The sequence below is a fragment of the Sebastes fasciatus genome, chromosome 6 (assembly GCF_043250625.1).
Source record: "Sebastes fasciatus isolate fSebFas1 chromosome 6, fSebFas1.pri, whole genome shotgun sequence".
Classification (NCBI taxonomy): domain Eukaryota; kingdom Metazoa; phylum Chordata; class Actinopteri; order Perciformes; family Sebastidae; genus Sebastes; species Sebastes fasciatus.
The window spans coordinates 4358955-4379941 of NC_133800.1; the positions used below are offsets into that span (position 1 = coordinate 4358955).

At 41.7% G+C, this 20987-nt stretch overlaps 1 protein-coding gene across 1 annotated transcript in view; it reads left to right on the plus strand.

The window, feature by feature from the left end:
* Window positions 1–20987, plus strand: part of hk2 (hexokinase 2) — a 70482-nt gene that overhangs the window by 40459 nt on the left and 9036 nt on the right. The window contains exons 9-17 of the mRNA XM_074637255.1: window positions 5263–5424; window positions 7647–7880; window positions 9489–9793; window positions 9917–10065; window positions 11047–11166; window positions 14014–14109; window positions 18154–18253; window positions 18459–18642; window positions 20476–20631. Of these exons, the coding sequence (XP_074493356.1) occupies window positions 5263–5424; window positions 7647–7880; window positions 9489–9793; window positions 9917–10065; window positions 11047–11166; window positions 14014–14109; window positions 18154–18253; window positions 18459–18642; window positions 20476–20631 (1506 nt within the window). The remainder of the gene's footprint in view (window positions 1–5262; window positions 5425–7646; window positions 7881–9488; window positions 9794–9916; window positions 10066–11046; window positions 11167–14013; window positions 14110–18153; window positions 18254–18458; window positions 18643–20475; window positions 20632–20987) is intronic.

Consider the following 20987-nt stretch of genomic DNA (forward strand, 5'->3'; position numbering starts at 1 on the left):
AGATGCCTTTATTTCTTATCTCATTTCCATAGCATTATCCTGCCATAACTCTGATTTCTCCTTGAAACAGACGGATGCTGTTCTCACTCGCGATTTCCAGTCTATTCAACTTCATGTTCTTTCTCACTGTGTTAAGCTGCTTTCAATGCAACTCACTGAGTGAAACACTTTCTGCACATAAAAAAGCCTTTCAGCAACTCAAAGGGAATAATCCTTGTTATGGCCAACAAGTTAGCTACTGTAACACTTTAACGCCACAAATTTAACGCATTAACACAACTTGGGTTGTAGCAGGCTCAGTTTTAAAGCTAGTGAAGGGAAGGTACTGGCATCATATGAAAATAAAAAAAACCTGAGGAATCCATTGGTACCAACCATGTCATACTAGCTTGTAGCGAAGGAGGCTAAATAACGCTCCAAACTTACGCGAAATTTTGGTGAGGAAAAACTGTCATAGCCATTTTCCAAAGGTCCCTTGACCTCTGACCTCCAGATATGTGAATGAAAATGGGTTCTATGGGTACCCACGAGTCTCCCCTTTACAGACATGCCCACTTTATGATAATCACATGCAGTTTGGGGCAAGTCACGGTCAATTTCACTTTCTGGACAATATTTGTTATCGTTTTGTGTCGTTAATTGATTTCCAATAATAAACATATATTTGCGAAAAAGCAAGCATATTTGCTCACTTCCATGCTGATAAGAGTATTAAATACTTAACAAATCTCCCTCTAAGGTACATTGTGAACAGATAAAAATTTTTATTAATTGTGATTAAATATTTTAATCGATTGACAGCGCTAATTCATTCATACGGTTCTTTTAAATTGAAGTCTGGAAGTCTGACTCCTTATATTTATGTATATAAGGAGTCATTCATGTGTATATATATGTAATGAATCAGGTTTGGTCGAGATATTTTAGGTAGTTAATAATAATTTCCAGTGTCAGTGACACTGACTTGCTTAAATGAGCTGAATTAATTTTGATCAGTTTTATATCTGGTTATTCATTCATTCATTCTAAAGATGCACCGATACCACTTTTTGTCAGATCGAGTACAAGTACTTACATTTGGGTACTCGCCGATACCGAGTACCAATACGAGCACTTCTCTGTGCCAAAAGACCCTCGTTAACAGCCAGCTGGAGGATGTGAGCGACACGGCAGGCTGGGGAGTCCCGCATACGAGGCGGTGCGCCGTGACCGGCTCTAGGTCGGCTTGGAAAGGCTCGGGGTGAAGGTGGCTCGCGGCTGCAGCTTTACAGCGCTTCCTGCCCCGACCTGGACCGGGAGCAGGGAGCCCCGTCACGGTCGACCGGGGCGGTCTGTCTTCAGTGCGCCCCAACCGCGTTGTGCCGCGGCCCACGTAAAAGGCACCAGGGGTCTGTGGTGATGTCGGCAACCCACCCGGCCCGTCTTGAAACACGGACCAAGGAGTCTAACGCACGAGCAAGAGGGTGCAAGCAAAACCCTGTGGCACAATGAAAGTGAGGGCCGGCGCGCGCCAACTGAGGTGGGATCCCGACCCAGCGGGGTCGGGCGCACCGGCATGTCTCTCCCGCACAGTCGGGGAGGTGGAGCGTGAGGACCCGAAAGATGGTGACGAGAGGTTAATGTCGCGCTGTTGTAAAGTGGTATCGGCGCCGTTTTGCGAGTATGACTACGAGTACATGAGCACAGTATCGGACCTGATACCCGATACTGGTATCTGTATCGGTGCATCCCTAATTCATTCATTACACGTAACTCTATATCTGGTGACTTTAAGCATCTTTGAGTCCCTGAAAAGCGCTAAATAAGTTTAATTTATTATTATTATTATTATTATTATAAACCTGTAATGTAGACATGTTAAAGCAGTGTTCAGCTGTCTTGGCTGTGGCAACGATTTAGTGTTGCCTTGTGTAGAATAGTGCTGCCAGATGTGTTTGTAGTATTCAATTGGATTTTTTTCGGACTTTAGAGGATTCAGCAAACTTCCCCACAGTCCATTCAGTCAATTGAAGGTTTTGTGTTAGTGTGCTAGTGCTTAAAATGTATTTATTTTCTGTTTTTGTACTTGTTTCATTGTATTATTAACTATAAGTGTGCAGCCAGTTTGGGACAAGTCATAGTCAAGTCATTGTGAAATCTGGTGAAGGAACGCCAAGTTCTGGTCACATGACCGAAGCACAGCCAATAGGAATGCTCCCTCAATGAAGTTTCCCGTCATGGGCTAGATTTTCTAAAGCCTGAAAACAGAGCCATGAGGAGGTGCAGAAGTCTAGTTATCTCTCAGAACACTTGAATTACAATATGCTGAAAGGTTATTATGGAATTTTTGCCCAATGATGCCAAAAATATACTGCCTACTGCCACTTTAATGTCTTTTAATGCGTGGATGTGTAATTAACAGTGAAGTACAGCAGCTGAGGTAAAGCCAAGTTCACACTACACAACTTGCTGTCTTTATCGGGAGTCTTGAAGTCGTGGTTTTCATACTAAAATGTCTGACCGGAGACAGGGAGTTACACGCTACAAGATCTTTCACCAGGAGGAATCACGGATGAGGTCTCCAAACTATGTTTTGTCACGAAAACTAACATCAACAAGCGTGACCGTGCAAAGTCACGCTCGTTGATGTAGCCTGTTTCCACACATATTTACTATAGCCCCTATGTAGATCGGTGTCTGTGTCATGTGTTATGGTTATTCATGCAAACATCCAACACTCTTAAGTGCAACAACAACTTTGGTCCTCCGCCAGGTTTCCCCTCAACCCCGTGTCTTGCACTCTCATTGATTATAGCTCCCTGACAGACTCCTTGACAGGTCCACATATTTAGCACGCTAATTATCTGCCCGTGATGAATCAGTGAGCCTCTCGGCTCGAGTGCCGAGCCAGTGTGGATCTACCTCTGATCTGGGGCTGTTGTCCGGGAGCTCCAAAAACTGTCGGGGAGAGGGGCAGGTCGGCACCTTGCATGGCAGCCTCTGCCATCAGTATATGAATGTGTGTGTGAACGGGTGAATGTTGTGTGATGTAACATGTAGTGTAAAGTGCTTTGAGTGCTTTGGAGCGCTATATACAGACGTAGGCAAAGTTGTTGGTAACGTTCCGTTAAAGAGAGAAAAACCCACAATGGTCACTGAAATAACTTGAAACTGACAAAAGTAATAATAAATAAAAATTTACTGAAAATTAACTAATGAAAATCAGCTGTTGCTTTTGAATTGTGGTTCAACAGAATCATTTTAAAAAACAAACTGATGAAACTGGCCTAGACAAAAATGATGGTAGCCCTAGAAAAGATGTAAAATAATGTGACCATAGGGACATGTTAAACTAAGGTGTGTCCTGTAATTAGCATCACAGGTGTCTTCAAACTTGTAATCAGTCAGTCTGCCTATTTAAAGGGTGAAAAGTAGTCACTGTGCTGTTTGGTGTCATGGTGTGTACCACACTGAACATGGACCACAGAAAGCTAAGGAGAGAGTTGTCTCAGGAGATCAGAAAGAAAATTATAGACCTTCATGTTAAAGGTAAAGGCTATAAGACCATCTCCAAGCAGCTTGATGTTCCTGTGACTACAGCTGCACATATTATTCAGAAGTTTAAGGTCCATGGGACTGTAGCCAACCTCCCTGGACGTGGCCGCAAGAGGAAAATTGATGACATATTGAAGAGACGGACAATACGAATGGTAACCAAAGAGCCCAGAACAACTTCCAAAGAGATTAGAGGTGAACTCCAAGGTCAAGGTACATCAGTGTCAGATCGCACCATCCGTCACTGTTTGAGCCAAAGTGGACTTAATGGAAGACAACCGAGGAGGACACCAAATCATAAAAAAGCGAGACTGGAATTTTCCAAAATGCACATTGACAAGCCACAAAGCTTCTGGGAGAATGTCCTTTGGACAGATGAGACAAAACTGGAGCTTTTTGGCAAGTCACATCAGCTCTATGTTCACAGACGAAGAGATGAAGCATCCAAAGAAAAGAACACTGTACCTAATGTGAAACATGGAGGAGGCTCGGTTATGTTATGGGGCTGCTTTGTTGCATCTGGCACAGGGTGTCTTGAATCTGTGCAGGGTGCAATGAAATCTCAAGACTATCAAGGCATTCTGGAGCGAAATGTGCTGCCCAGTGTCAGAAAGCTTGGTCTCAGTTGCAGGTCATGGGTCCTCAAACAGGATAATGACCCAAAACACAGCTAAAAACACCCAAGAATGGCTAAGAACTAAACATTGGACTATTCTGAAGTGGCCTTCTATGAGCCCTGATCTAAATCCTATTGAACATCTGTGGAAGGAGCTGAAACATGCTGTCTGGAGAAGGCACCCTTCAAACCTGAGACAGCTGGAGCAGTTTGCTCACGAGGAGTGGGCCAACATACCTGTCGACAGGTGCAGAAGTCTCATTGAGAGTTACAGAAATCACTTGATTGCAGTGATTGCCTCAAAAGGTTGTGCAACAAAATATTAAGTTAATGTTACCATCATTTTTGTCTAGGCCAGTTTCATTAGTTTGTTTTTTTTAAATGATTCTGCTGAACCATAATTCAAAAGCAATATCTGATTTTCATTAGTTAATTTTCAGTGAATTTTTATTTATTATTACTTTTGTCAGTTTCAAGTTATTTCAGTGACCATTGTGGGTTTTTCTCTCTTTAACGGAACGTTACCAACAACTTTGCCTACGTCTGTAAATAAAAGTCCTTTTACCATTTATGTAGCCAGCTGAAGATAGGTCAAAGCAAATTAGCAATTACCATGAATACAGTACATGCAGATGATAATCAGCCTAAACCGATGGAGAGAACAGATACACCCACACGCTCTAAATTGAAGGAATAGTATTAGATAAAGTGAACTATTACAGGTTGATTCAGTGCACGATTGTATTAATCGTGTGCCTTTTTTCGACGTAAATGAGTGCACTTTGCGTTTCATGTTTCATGTTTCTATGCTGCCTCGCTGCAAACAGAAATCACCTGCTATCAAAAGGCAGATCAAGTAGAACATGAGTGGAAAATGTGAAATGTATGTCCTCGAGACAGAGATGTAAACCAGGAGGTGTCCTTACTGAAATATCACTGGTTTCATGAGAGTTCAGCATCTGTTAGGCTTTCAGTTAGCTGCATTTGCATTTGTATGTGCATATGTAGAATAGATACAGTATTTTTTGATAGGCCTGTTTAAGGTATGATTGAAACTCATAGATGTGACAATGTGTAATATTTGATCCTCTTTTTCTCGTGTTGGCGTGCAGGTTTGAGAAGATGATCAGTGGCATGTACATGGGGGAACTGGTGCGTCTCATCCTGGTGAGAATGACCAAAGAGCGGCTGCTGTTCCAGGGCAAGACGAAGTCAGAGCTTCTCACCACTGGAAGCTTCAACACCAGCTACATCTATGCCATTGACAATGACAAGTTAGTGTGTGTGTGTGTGTGTGTGTGTGTGTGTGTGTGTGTGTGTGTGTGTGTGTGTGTGTTTAAGGTCACAAAAAGGTCTAATGGTTTTGGTTAACTTGGACCTGACATCTTATCACCTGGATGAATGAGATGACTCTATTGACAGTATCAATCAGCATGTGTTAGTCAATCTGGTAATCACTGATTACTTAAAGGCAGGGTTGACGATGTTCTCCAGTATACACTATTTGTTATATTGGTTGAAATGTTCTTTACACCCCGACAGTGATCCATTACTGATGAGCTCTGAACAAGGACCGGAGAAGAGCCGTCATCTGTAGCTGCTGTAATCCTGTAAAAACGTCTACCAATCACTGCCTCACGGTCCGCTTGGAAAGAACCAATCAGATGCCTCTCTGCCTCCCTGCTCGTACTCTACCCTTGGCGTGCACCAGCCTGAACTCAAAGCGCGTCGCCGCCGCACGTTTCCTGGAGAATGGAAGAGAACACTCAGCCCTGCAGTAGCACTGCTGCGGTTACTTGTCATGAGGTAGCGTTGTTGAGTTGAGGTCCTCTCTCCGCTCTGTGTCTGTGAAGTAGTTACGACGCGGCGGTGCTCGTGCATGTGTGTGGGGGGGTGTTGCCTTGGAACCTTTGAGTTCAGGCTGGTGCACGCCAAGGGTAGAGTACAAGCAGGGAGGCATCTGATTGGTTCTTTCCAAGCGTACCACGAGGCAGTGATTGGTAGACGTTTTTACAGGATTACAGCAGCTACAGATGACGGCTCTTCTCCGGCCCTTTTTCAGAGCTCATCAGTAATGGATCGCTGTCGGGGTGTAAAGACCATTTCAACCAATATAACAAATAGTGGAAACTAGAGAACATCGTCAACCCTGCCTTTAAGTATGCAAAGAATAGGCTCTCCTGATGTTTGCTGTCCCTCCTGTCTTTTATATTATACGTAAGGACAGAAAAGATGAGTTTGCATTACATTTGAAGTCTTCCTTGTAGGCCAGTGAAGTATAGCAGTAGATGCAGGCAAGTCGTACTGTCGGTTCAAAATGGCAATAAGCAATCATTTTGCATTGGTAACAGGCTCACTTGCTAAACCAGCTAAATACAAACATTTCCAGCATGGTGTTTGCTTTTATGCATCCCCGCTGGCGACATTATGTTTTCGGGTTGTCCGTCTGTACGTCCATATGTCTGTATGGTCCATTCTCGTGATTGCGATATCTGAGGAATGCCTTCAGAGAATTTCTTGAAATTAGACACAACGTCCACCTGGACTCAAGGATGAATTGATTAGTTTTTGGTGGTCAAAGGTCAAGGTCACTGTGACCTCACAAAACAAGTTTTATAATATGCTTATTATAACTATCTAACTATAAAGCGAGGAATCTCTGTCTGTCTGTCCGTCTGTGTGTTTATTTGCATATCTCGAGAACCGTTCTGTGTCGAATTTTGTGCAATTTGGACACGTGACACGTTCAATATTAGTTAACTTTGAATAAACAGGCACATAGCGTTCTGTGTAGCAGTGGGGGAGGGGCCTTCAGGGCTCTGCGGACTGAGACGAGCATGACGTCCACAGCGAGCAGGAGCCTCCGACCATGCTGCCAGTAGCAATACCGGGAGCAATCGTTCCCAACAGCCGCGGCTCATTGCCTGTCGTTCACTTTACAACCGAACTCCTCTTCACTTCCCTGGAGTTAACAAGAGCGGAATCCGCACATAGGCAGCTTGAACCAGAGTGTATTTCACCGGTGTGACCGTGCGTAAGCCGCGACCTGTGTGTTTTCCCCCTGTGACTAAGACCGTGCTTCCCTGGTGTAGGACTGTGACTGCCACTGTAATAACGTTACCGCCAGGCAAAATACCTCCGCTAATTAAATCCAGTCCCGTGGGTCTGATGCACGTTCATTATGCCGAGGAGAATAACCCTGGATTTGGCTATTAGTTCATTTTACAACTTTTAAGAAATAATGATTTAAATGAGGGCTATGTAAGTGTTCCTACTGGGAAGTAGATTTACCTAAAAAAAAAAAAAGTCTCCTCTGATTTACAGTCGTCTCTTTATACACCCAAGGCCATGGACTCATTGGCGTTTTCAGTCCAAAATGGCGGCAGCTCTACCGCAGCACCATCTAGCGGCTGTTGTCAGAAAAGCACCGGAGTTTTGTCTCTTTGCTTCTATACTCTTTTGTTACAGTTTGTAATTGTAATATGTTTACCTGCAGAGATGAGGAAGGTCTGGCGAGCGCGGAGAAGGTGCTCCGGGGCCTGGGTCTGGACCCGTCGGTCGAGGACTGCATAGCCACTCAGAGGGTGTGTCAGATCGTGTCTACACGGGCCGCACACCTGTGCGCTGCCACTCTAGTGGCGGTGCTGCGGCAGCTCCGGGATAACAAAGCAGCTGAGAAGCTGCGTACCACGATCGGAGTGGACGGCTCCGTTTACAAGAATCATCCAGAGTAAGTGTTCCTGAACACCGTCATGTCTGTCTCGGTGTATCTCACAAAAACACACGCATACACTTAAGCAGAGTTTATAGAGTGATTTCAGTATTCAACATTGTATAGTAGGGGTAGGATTGAATGCATGTCCGCTGAATAGAGTTCGATAGTAGTAGCTGACAAGATAATAGCCGTGATTGAATCCACATTGTTGAGTTTACACATTTGCTGTTGATTCTGTATTCCTCGCTCTACAGAAGCACTTACTATTATCACCTGCTAACAAAAAGACATTCTAAGTGGGCACCTTTGTTTCCTGTTGCAATGTTTATCAGTGCCAGTAGCTAAAAGGAAGTAAACGGGGAACAAAGCTGTTGCCCTAGCAACAGAATGGCGATGAAAAAGGTCTGAGCTATAGTGCATGAGCTTTGTCCTTGTAGTTTTTCAGTGTCAAGCAATGCTGATGAAATATCAGACCAACAAGCCTGTGATAGCACAAACAAATCCACGGAGGGGTGACTGATTTTATAGGCCCCCATAGTTTGAGGGAAATTGCTGCCAGCTAAATTGCCTAAATGCCATAACATTTAAGGAGTTTCCATGTTTACCCGTTGCATACTTGTTGTTGATGTTGTGCTTGCTTGTCATTTCTGCTTGCCCAGTATCAACTGTGCAACTGATATTTGACTGGAAAAAAAACAGTCTTTTTAATTGTGTTTGCTCTCTTCCCAGAATGCATTCTGGTCTTGTTGCTTGTTACAAAAACAGCTACACCCTTATCATGTCCAACCTGTCTCAGAAAGAATAACTTAATATAGTTTATGTTTCTTAGATATAGCATTTTGTATTCTTACCAGGGCTGTCATTCGATTAAAGTGTTTAATCACGATTAATCACATGATTGTCCATAGTTAATTGCTACTAGCTGCAAATTTATCACACATTTTTTATCTGTTCAAAATGTACCTTAAAGGGAGATTTGTCACGTATTTAATACTCTTATCAACATGGGAGTGGGCAAATATGCTGCTTTATGCAAATGTATGTATATATTTATTATTGGAAATCAATCAACAACACAAAACAATGACAGATATTGTCCAGAAACCCTCACAGGTACTGCATTTAGCATAAAACAATATGCTCAAATCATAACATGGCAAACTGCAGCCCAACAGTCTGTCAGTGTGTCAGTGTGCTGACTCGCCCCAAACTGCATGCGATTATCATAAAGTCGGCACATAGATTTTACTGTAGTCGAAGCGATGAGTGATCACTCTGCTTTACAAACAAGAAAGCACATGTTTGCGCATACCTCGGCTAAGGCTTTAAAACCTACCTAACAGGCTATTACTTTCAAAGTTTCACACGTTCATCCATGTTTTCCCTCCTGGGCTAATAACGTTCACTCGCGCACACTGTAGGTTGTCAAGGTTAGCTTTTTATATTCCCAACTTCTACACTCGTAATGAGCTGTGCTATTGCATTTGAAGGAGTAAATTGTAAATGACATGGCATAAATCAGCATTTTGATACCTTTTAAACTTTAATGAGCTTGTCTACGCAAGAGGAAAGGGGATAACAGAAGTGACTACAGATTTAACAAAATGTACCTCCTTTCCCTAGGTTTTCCAGGAGGCTCCACAAGATGGTACGGCGACTTGTGCCGGACTGTGATGTGCGTTTTTTGCAGTCGCAGTGTGGCAGCGGGAAGGGCGCTGCCATGGTAACAGCAGTAGCCTACCGTCTCGCCGCTCAACACGCCGAGCGTGAGCGCATCCTCGACGCCTTGCGTTTGAGCCGCGAACAGCTGCTGGAGGTTAAGAGGCGAATCTGTGAGGAGATGGTGCGAGGCCTGTCGAAGCAAACCCACGAGCAAGCGAGCGTCAAGATGCTTCCCACCTATGTTAGAGACACACCAGATGGAACCGGTAGCTTTTAAAGAGAAAAAACAGACATTCCACTTGACTTGTTATTGAGTTCACTTTTCTCTCTTTCATATAATGCTTTTATGTCTGTGTTTGTGATTCTTGTCTTTTATTGTTCCTCATCAGAGCATGGAGACTTCTTGGTTTTGGACCTTGGGGGCACCAGCTTTCGGGTGCTGCTGGTGCGCGTGCGAAGTGGAAAGAGACACAACGTGGACATGCACCACAAGATCTACAATATCCCACAGGAGACTATGCAGGGCACAGGGGAAGAGGTAAAAACATCACTGGGGTTGAAGTACTTTAGTATTTCACAGTATAAGTAGGGCTGTCAAAGATAATACGATAATAACTCGCAAACGCAAATTTGTTTTAATGACCGTCATTTCTTTAACGCATTAACGCGATTCGTATTTCGGAGGTTTTAAAGCTAGAGTGAAGATACTGTCATCATATGAAACTAGAAAAACCTAATGAATCCATCGGTACCAACCATGTCATACTAGCCTGTACAGAAGGAGGCTAAATAACGCTCCAAACTAAACTTTGGTGAGGAAAAACTGTCATGGCCGTTTTCAAAGGGGTCCCCTTGACCTTTGACCTCAAGATATGTGAATGTAAATGGGTTCTATGGGTACCCACGAGTCTCCCCTTTACAGACATGCCCACTTTATGATAATCACATGCAGTTTTGGGCAAGTCATAGTCAAGTCAGCACACTGACACACTGACAGCTGTTGTTGCCTGCTGGGCTGCAGTTTGGGTGTAGGTAATACTTGACAAATCTCCCTTTAAGATACATTTTGAACAGATAAATAATTTGCGATTAATCGCAATAAACTACGGACAATCATGCGATTAATCGTGATTAAATATTTTAATTAATTTTGCCAGCCCAAATTATAAGTGATTACAGCTTCTGAAAGGATGGAACTGAGGGACGGTCTGTAAAGTTGAATCATCTCTTTCAATGTTTGAAACTGGTCCGCTGACAAAAATGGCGTCATGAATTGTGCAAATCTGAAATAGACTCATCTATGTCTCAATGCTTAATTACGAGCAACACATTTTATTTATCAAAGTTAGCATTTTACACGTGAACAGTTTTGTCTGATGTAATGCATAACAGTGGAACACAGTTCATTATATTGAACACCAACTTGCTTTATATGTGAATTTGCATTCAGTTTCCTTATAAAGATATGTAACTTCAGTTTTTTTTTCTTTTTGTTGTTTTTTTTTGTCTTGTGTGCCAGCTTTTCAACCACATTGTGCACTGCATCGCCGACTTTCTGGAATACATGGGCATGAGTGGAGCATCCTTACCTCTGGGATTTACATTCTCCTTCCCCTGTCATCAAAGCAAACTGGATCAGGTAATGTTTGATTCAGTATTCATTAGAAGTGGAAGACTAGCTATCATGCATATGGTAACATTCTGAATTTTTGCACATTTTCCTGAACTTCAAGTGTGAATGACATTACGTTGTTGTTGCCTGTTGGGCTGCAGTTTGCCATGTTGTGATTTGAGCATATTTTTTTATGCTAAATGCAGTACCTGTGAGGGTTTCTGGACAATAATTGTTATTGTTTTGTGTTGTTAGTTGATATCTAATTATAAATATACTGTATATATACATTTGCATAAAACAAGCATATTTGCCCTCTCCCATGTTGATAGAGATCAGTATTAAATACTTGACAAATCTCACTTTAAGGTACATTGTGAACTAGGGGTGGAACGGTTCACAAAATTCACGGTTGGGTTCATATCACGGTTTTTCGGTTCGGTTCAGTACATTTATGTAACAGCGAGGAGGTCATGATCTGATTTCAACATGCTTTTCATTTATTTGGCAAAAATAAGTTAACAAATGTTCGCCTTAACAAAAGTATGGCTTACATAGGTAACATAAACACTTCTTCATTATCAAATCTTAATTGAAAGAAAATGCAGCTTTGTTATTTTCATATAAATATAATGTAATTATAGACTAAGGCCATCAACATAAATTAAAGCAGAAGCTCAACCAGAACTATACTTCAAAATAAATTCCCTGATTATCAGCTCTTAACTTTGGCATTTCCTTCTGTCCCTCTCTCCTACGGCTCCCTCTCACACACACATTGGGCCGTTGAGTGAGGTCTGGCTGTTCCTTCTTTCGCTGCGGGGAGGGGCGGTCCCCTGCTCCGTACTTAATTACAGTACTTGAGTAGCCTACAGTCCACCACTGCTGGAGCACAAAATTGTTTACAAGAGTAGAAGATCTAGTCTCTTAATTTTGCTTTCAAAGTGCACCAGATTGATGCATTTAACTTTAAAATGTACAACATTTAACTTGTGATTTCCCCCTTTTTGCATGCAAGATTAAAATTGTTCCAAGAGAAACAACTAATGAATATAAACAAGAAGGTTTTAATGCAGACATACAGTGTGCTGCAGGGACTACGAGAGTCATAATATTGGTGTGATTGTATGCATCAAAGTGGTTAAATTGAGCATTTGTGAAGTGCTTAGAGCATATTTGAAAATATTGCGATATACAGTATATTGTGTATCGCGATATTGCGATATTATTTTTAGGCCATATCGCCCAGCCCTACTCTGGGTGAAAGTCCTTGGATGTTATCACTTTCACCCTCATTTATTTTATTTTTTTTTAAGATTATTTTTTGGGCTTTTATTCCTTTATTTGACAGAGACAAAGATAGTTTTTTGTAAGGGGAGAGAGGGGATGACATGCAGCAAAGGGCCACAGGTCGGATTCGAATCTGGGGCCGCTGCGGTAAGGACATTGGTACATGGGACGCCCGCTCTACCAGGTGAGCTACTACGGTGCCCCACCCTCATTTATTGGACGAGTCCCTCTTCGGGCGAGTCTCTCATCTTGGGCTGACAGATCAGGTGGTCCACCTCCTCCACCCTTTTCCTTCTTTTTCTTCTGGTCTGTTATTTCTTTTTTCACATCAACTTTAACATCGAAACCATTTGTTGTTTTTTTACCGGAGTCACAGTCAGTATCTCAGGGGACACATCATTCACCGCCGCAGTGCACTGCAGCCCGACACTCTTTTATTTTCTCATCATCGTCACTTCCATACACTTCGGAATAGTGTGCCTTTTTGGCCTTCCACCTCGGATACTGTAAAAAAGTATGCTGATTGCAAATAGCGGGCACTCGCTTGTCAATTCAGAATGATTCCGATTCACTGACATACGCAAGGTGGTAAGAACAAAATTGGCCGGCGTGCACGTGTCATGAATCTGACAGTAATTTTGCGTGTGCACTTATTTAAAGTAAGAACATTTCTACGCACATATTAGTGAATGAGGCCCAGGGCCCTTTAACTCAAGCAAAGGCTTTACTGAGCTTTGGCCCACAAGGTCAAACCCTGTTACAACGTTTTACCTGTGCGCCCCTTCACTGTGTCTCAGGTCACAAAATAACAAAAATCGATTGGTGAAGCGTAAATGAGCTTCTGCCACGGTGTGCATGTACCACATGTATCTAAGCTATGATTTAAAGGTCCCATATCGTGCTCATTTTCAGGTTCATACTTGCATTTTGTGTTTCCAGTAGAACATGTTTACATGCTGTAATCTTAAAAAAAACAACTTTATTTTCCTCATACTGTCTGCCTGAATATACCTGTATTCACCCACTGTCTGAAAAGCTCCGGTTCAGTGCAACGGAATTGCGTTGCTAGGCAACAGCTTGGGTCCATGTTTACTTCCTGTCAGCTGATGTTATTCACATACACTGCAATGGGAAATAAACCGGGACACATTTAGAATGTTTATGTTTAAAACCATGTAATGATCTATATATTGTGACATCACAAATGGACAGAAATCCTAACGGCTTGTTTCAAACGCACAGTTTCTGCATACTGTGTGTGTTTCTCCATTTATTGAGCGTTTTGATAGTTTAACAGTATTTATTAAGCACTTAAATCTGCTTTATAATACAAAAGACATGAAAATCTCTCTTTTTATAATATGGGAGCTTTAAAAAAAAAAAAAATACATCCGATTATATTATGCAAGCAAAAGTATGTAGTGAAACACAATATCTGTGCATTTAAAGAAAATGTTAGAATTTGTTGTTTCTGCATTCTTCATTGTGGCAACAACTTTTGATTTAGATTTTAGATTCTGTAATTTATCTTTATTCATTATAAAAGTCACACACTCACACAAATCACTGCTGTCATTTGTCCAGGGCATTCTTCTGAAGTGGACAAAGGGTTTCAAAGCCAGCGGCTGTGAGGGACAAGATGTCATTACGTTACTGCAAGATGCCGTCCGTCGAAGACAGGTCAGTAAACGCATCACAGACACTCTGTCAGACACTTGTTTATTGAGAAACGTGGCCTGTGAGTGTTGACACACTTGAAGAATATAATAAAAAAGTAAACCCATGTGGCTTACGAGCAGCTTTTTACTGTGTGTGATGTAGAGAGCGAGTTGAAATGGCCACACTGATCTTATCTGTTTCCTATGGAATTGTATTTGAATTCAGTCCTCCTGGATTTAGGTTTCATCAGTATATCCTTTAAGTTATTTGTCTACAGCTATATTCCCCCTCATTCTTTCTCCCTCCCTTATTCCCCTCACATCTTAGGTTGCAAACTGCTGCACACAGCAACGTCTAACCTTTTGGAGGTTCTTTATAGTGTCCCATACAAGAAACTTTTTTTTAATTGGTTACATCTGAAAGGTTTAACAGAGAATCAATAGCGGTGAAATTTAACCAGCCATTAATTTGAGTAGCTGATCTAGTGAGGTTTCAGAGGTATAAAATAAAAGACATAGTTCTTATTCTAAATGGTTTCATCTTAAGTCAGGTTTCCTTTTGAACCTGTGTATAATGCAGCGTCTAATAATGATAATGTGTAATATATTCCATTGTTATGGGGTCTGGATCATGCTCTAGTAATTATCATAATTATAAATAATATTATATAATATACACATTATTTTAATTAGATAACTGCTGTGACAGGGACATGTAACTTTAGATCATTTCTGGTTTCACCAGTAATCCTTTATCAAAACTACACCCACGTTTCTTTTTTTACTTTATTTTGGATGATTAGACCTCGGCTCATATTGAGGTTGTTCATAGGAATGCTAGGAATGCTCTGAGGCCACCAAACTGTATGTAGTACTAAGAATGATTAATAACCCTCTGAGACCAGCTTTACTGTCTTTCAGAGGTTCTAGTAGGTTCAGTTTTAGGGCTGGAGTGAAGCTACAGATATCATGAAACTAGAAAAGAATCTCCCCTTTACAGACATGCCCACTTTATGATAATCACATGCAGTTTGGGGCAAAAACCATGCAGTTTTTTTCATGCAGTATAAATGTGTTATTTTCACCTATTCTAAAAATGGTGTTATTTGAATATTTCTACATACTGGGGTCCATAAACGATCTTGGAATTGCATAAATTGGTTATCACTGTAAAGCTGAGACTCTTGTGGATTTCAATGTAGTGAGACCATTTTTTTTAAATTTGACCTCACTGTATAAAATGACCTGTGGTGACCTCTAGGATAATCACAGCCTCATGAAGCTTTACAGCCACAAACTAGAGACCTAGAGCATTCAGAGGATGGATGGATCAAACTAGAGACCTAGAGCATTCAGAGGATGGATGGATCAAACCAGAGACCTAGAGCATTCAGAGGATGGATGGATCAAACTAGAGACCTAGAGCATTCAGAGGATGGATGGATCAGACTAGAGACCTAGAGCATTCAGAGGATGGATGGATCAGACTAGAGACCTAGAGCATTCAGAGGATGGATGGATCAAACTAGAGACCTAGAGCATTCAGAGGATGGATGGATCAGACTAGAGACCTAGAGCATTCAGAGGATGGATGGATCAGACTAGAGACCTAGAGCATTCAGAGGATGGATGGATCAGACTAGAGACCTAGAGCATTCAGAGGATGGATGGATCAAACCAGAGACCTAGAGCATTCAGAGGATGGATGGATCAAACTAGAGACCTAGAGCATTCAGAGGATGGATGGCTTTCCTAGCTAGATTGACAATAAGGGGGTTTCTGAGCAGTTTACACAACAGAAGCGCTCGCCATCCAATCGCCGAAAAATGCAATTCTTGTAACCAAATCACAGCATGGCTTTTTCTATGGTGTTCCTCAAGGTCTTGGTGTCTTAATGTGGTATTTTGGAGGGATTATTGATTTTGATAAATTCTCGAGTGGTAAAAAATGGTGAATTTAGCACCAAATCTGTGTAACAAATGGTATCAACCCCAAAATTGCTGCAACAATTTATGAGACATAATAGAGCATGGGAATGGCCATCATATACTTTGATCATAATGTTTTAAACCCTTATACACTTTTACAATTAATTTTAAATAATTCATTCATTCATTCTGATTTATGACTAGAACAACTTGACACACAGTGCTGAGCTGCATCTCAAATTAATCTTCAGGTTCCCAGCTTTCGGATGATGTTCACCACTTCTATGTGACATCTACTGCTGACCTGCTATCGTCCCCTAAAGACCCCCTGTACCCTCCTAAAAAAGACAAAAACAGGTCTATTGTGGGTCTAAGGGGCTTAAGGTGTAAGTTGTCTTGCTCTGACAGGTACAACAAAACTAACAGGGAGGTGTCAAAACAGTGGGTCTGACACAACCTGTGTGGGTGAACCATGGCTGTGTCAGGGCTTTAAAACAACAAAATGTTGAAAGACAGACAGTTTAAGTACGGTAACAAAATTGCAAAATCAAGCAACAGAACTGTAAACACAGGAATTCATAAAAAAAATAAAATAAAATAAAACAGAAATAGATTATATAATATACAGTGGAGGAAATAAGTATTTGATCCCTTGCCGATTTTGTAAGTTTGCCCACTTACAAAGAAAAGAACGGTCTATAATTTTAATGGTAGGTTTATTTTAACAGTGAGAGACAGAATATAAAAAAAAAATCCAGAAAATCACATCATATAAAAGTTATAAATTGATTTGTATTTTATTGTGGGAAATAAGTATTTGATCCCCTAGCAAAAATCAGTACTTGGTAGAGAAACCGTTGTTGGCAAGCACAGAGGTCAGACGTTTCTTGTAGTTGGTCACCAGGTTTGTGCACATCTCAGGAGGGATTTTGGTCAACTCCTCTTTGCAGATCATCTCCAAATCCTTAAGGTTTCGAGGCTGTCGCTTGGCAACTCGAAGCTTCAGCTCCCTCCACAGATTTTCTATGGAATTAAGGTCCGGAGACTGGCTAGGCCACTCCATGACCTTAATGTGCTTCTTTTTGAGCCACTCCTTTGTTGCCTTGGCCGTATGTTTTTGGTCATTCTCGTGCTGGAAGACCCATCCACGACCCATTTTCAGTGTCCTGGCTGAGGGAAGAAGGTTGTCGCCCAACATTTCACGGTACATGGTCCCGTCCATCCTCCCTTAAGATGCGGTGAAGTCGTCCTGTCCCCTTAGCAGAGAAACACCCCCAAAACATAATGTTTCCACCTCCATGCTTGACGGTGGGGATGGTGTTCTTGGGGTTATAGTCAGCATTTCTCTTCCTCCAAACACGGCGAGTCGAGTTGATGCCAAAGAGCTTGATTTTGGTCTCATCTGACCACATCACCTTCTCCCAAGCCTTCTCTGAATCATTCAGGTGTTCATTGGCAAACAGACGGGCCTGTACATGTTCCTCCTTGAGCAGGGGGACCTTGCGGGCGCTGCAGGATTTTAAACCATTACGGCGTAGTGTGTTACCAATGGTTTTCTCGGTGATTGTGGTCCCAGCTGTCTTGAGATCATTAAGAAGTTCCTCCCGTGTATTTCTGGACTGATCCCTCACCTTTCTCATGATCATCGATACCCCACAAGACGAGATCTTACGTGGAGCCCCAGACCGAGGGCGATTGATGGTCATTTTGTGTTTCTTCCATTTCCGAATAATGGCACCAACAGTTGTCTCCTTCTCACAAAGCTGCTTGCCAATGGTCTTGTAGCCCATTCCAGTCTTGTGCAGGTCTACAATCTTGTCCCTGACGTCCTTGGACAGCCCTTTGGTCTTGCCCATGGTGGAGAGGTTGGAATCTGATTGTGGACAGGTGTCTTTTATACAGGTAATGAGTTGAGACAGTTGTCTTTTATACAGGTCACGAGTTGAGATTCGGAGTACTTTCTTAAAGCGAGAGGACTACCGTAATCTAACCGGTCTTTGGGGGCCAGAATTCTTGCTGGTTGCTAGGGGATCAAATACTTATTTCCCACAATAAAATACAAATCAATTTATAACTTTTATATGAATTGATTTTCTGGAAATTATAATAGATTTTCATCTCTTTATCACTGCTTGCAGGAATTTGACTTGAACTTTGTGGCGGTGGTTAATGACACAGTGGGAACCATGATGACCTGCAGCTATGAGGACCCCGAATGTGAGGTGGGACTCATCGTAGGTAAGTCTGTCCCCCACCTTCCTCTCTGGGAGACAGTCTCTGTCTCTTTTTGCCATTTTTAAACATTAGAATCAATTAATTGTGAGCGAACATTGAGTGATCTTTTTTCTTTGAGTCTTCGGAATGAAGCTCTATAAACTGACTGTTGTCCTTCCACGGCAGAACTTAAAGTAATACCTTTCCATTTATATTTTTTTTAACTCAGGCACAGGGACCAATGCCTGCTACATGGAGGAAATGCAGAACATCGAACTGGTGGAGGGTGATGATGGCCGTATGTGTGTCAACATGGAGTGGGGAGCATTTGGTGACAACGGCGAACTCGATGATTTCTCCACCGAGTTTGATCGCATAGTCGACGATTGCTCTAACAACCCTGGGAAACAGAGGTATTGGATGGATAATTTATGACATATTAAATCGACTTTATGTCAATGGAAAAACCAACCACAAAGTGCCAACACTCACATAAAACATCACATAGTCACAAATACAGTATAAACTAATGAGCGAGTGGGAGCCATGGACAGAGACCAAGATAGGCACGGAGATAAAAAAAAAAAAAAAAACTAGTGACAGAGAATAGCTGAGGCTCTTCACAACATTTCTGTAAAAGAGGAATTGTCCAGCAAATTAAAAAGATGTGTGTGAAGTGCAGTCTATTCAGCACCGTGACATTAGTTTGAGTAGCTCGAGAGTCCTACACAGAGCCTGAAAGTGCACACCAAGTGCGCTATTAACACCACTTAAAGCTGAAGTAGGCAATCAAATATGATTTAAAAAAAGGTATTTTTATAAAACAGTCGCTATATCGTGACAGTAGTACATGAAACAGGTAACCTGAAAAAAATCATGTTCCTCTGTGTCCTCTGGTGCTCCTAACATCATCTGCAAGATTTCACAGACCGGAGGAAAACAACCAGTCAGAGCTGATCTGAGGTCTGCTGTCCAGCTGCCGTATATGAGAGCCGGCTGTCAATCACTCGCGAACTCCGACCAAACGGTCAAACTAGGCAGCGCTGATCAAATATGAATCAATATTATGTTACGTTAATGCCTATTTCTCTCCTCAAATGTTGTCAGAATCATCTTGTAGTGGACGGTTTAGCTGTAAAATGAGAAAGTTTGTGACGCTGCCGCCATTGTGAAATCTGGTGACGGAACGCCAAGTTCTGGAGACATGACCGGAGCACAGCCAATAGGAACGCTCTCTCTCTCAATGAAATGACCTGTGATTGGTCAAAGTCTCCCGTCACAGGCTAGATTTTCTAAAGCCTGAAAACAGAGCCATGAGGAGGAGCAGAAGTCTAGTTCTCTCTCAGAACACTTGAATTACAATATGCTGAAAGGTTATTATGGAACTTTTGCCCAATGATGCCAAAAATATTATGCCTACTACCACTTTAAGACATGCCGCATATAACAAATATCCACAGTGCAAATAAGTAAATACAAAATGCCGAGAAGTAGGATCTATGTGTGCTAAATATAAATGCCGGAATGGTATAAATAAGGAATGAATACGAATATTTCTTGCATGTATAGTATAAATGCAGTATTAATGACAGTATTGTACAGTAGAATTACTGCACAAATTGTTATTCAGTTGAGTTAAGTAGTTTGTTTTATAGCCTGACGTTAGCTTTTTTACTTCTGGCGATTGAATTGACACTTGTCATTTGTGGAGATTATTTTACATAACAAAACGTGTAGGTATCAATAACATGTGTTTGCCACAGAGTTTATTTTCAGCAATAATCCAAAACCCGATGGAAAAATCCCATTGACTTTTTGTGGAGGGAACCAGGGCGATGCTAACTTCCTGGTTGGCCTCCACAAATACGTCAGTCCTGAAGCACTCTTTTGTTTTCACTAAAATAGAAATTCTAAATCAAGCAAGACTCAAGGAGAAATCTCAAGGATTGCCACTTTAATGTTATCGAATACACCTGTGCTTTTCCAGCTGTGAAAAAGGTCTATTAAACCCCCCCCTCTGTAACAACCGGGCTGCCAGCTCGTCTTTGTTTCAACTTTCATTCATCAAAATACAGCTAGAGCTCTTCTCTTTGATTCATTCCTGTTTGATTATAGAGTTTGTGTCAGTACAACAAAATAAAAGGTTTATAGTGTGATTGAAATACTAGATATTAATGTGAACCTTGTGAATGTTACCAATCTGGGGCTGTGGAGACTTTTCAGTTTGTGTGTCTTTTTTCTCTGAGGTATGAAAAGATGATCAGTGGCATGTACCTGGGGGAGATCGTGAGGAATGTGCTCATAGATTTCACCGATAAGGGCTTGCTGTTCAGGGGCAAACTGTCCGAGCGACTCAAGACCCGGTGCATCTTCGAGACAAAGTTCCTTTCACAGATTGAAAGGTGAGTGTTACAGACTAGTCTCAGTAACCCTGTCTGCACATGCATATACAGTGGAGGAAATAAGTATTTGATCCTTTGCCGATTTTGTAAGTTTGCCCACTGACAAAGATAAGAACGGTCTATAATTTTAATGGTAGGTTTATTTTAACAGTGAGAGACAGAATATAAAAAAAAAATCCAGAAAATCACATCATATAAAAGTTATAAATTGATTTGTATTTTATTGTGGGAAATAAGTATTTGATCCCCTAGCAAAACATGACTCAGTACTTGGTGGAGAAATGTTGTTGGCAAGCACAGAGGTCAGACGTTTCTTGTAGTTGGTCACCAGGTTTGTGCACATCTCAGGAGGGATT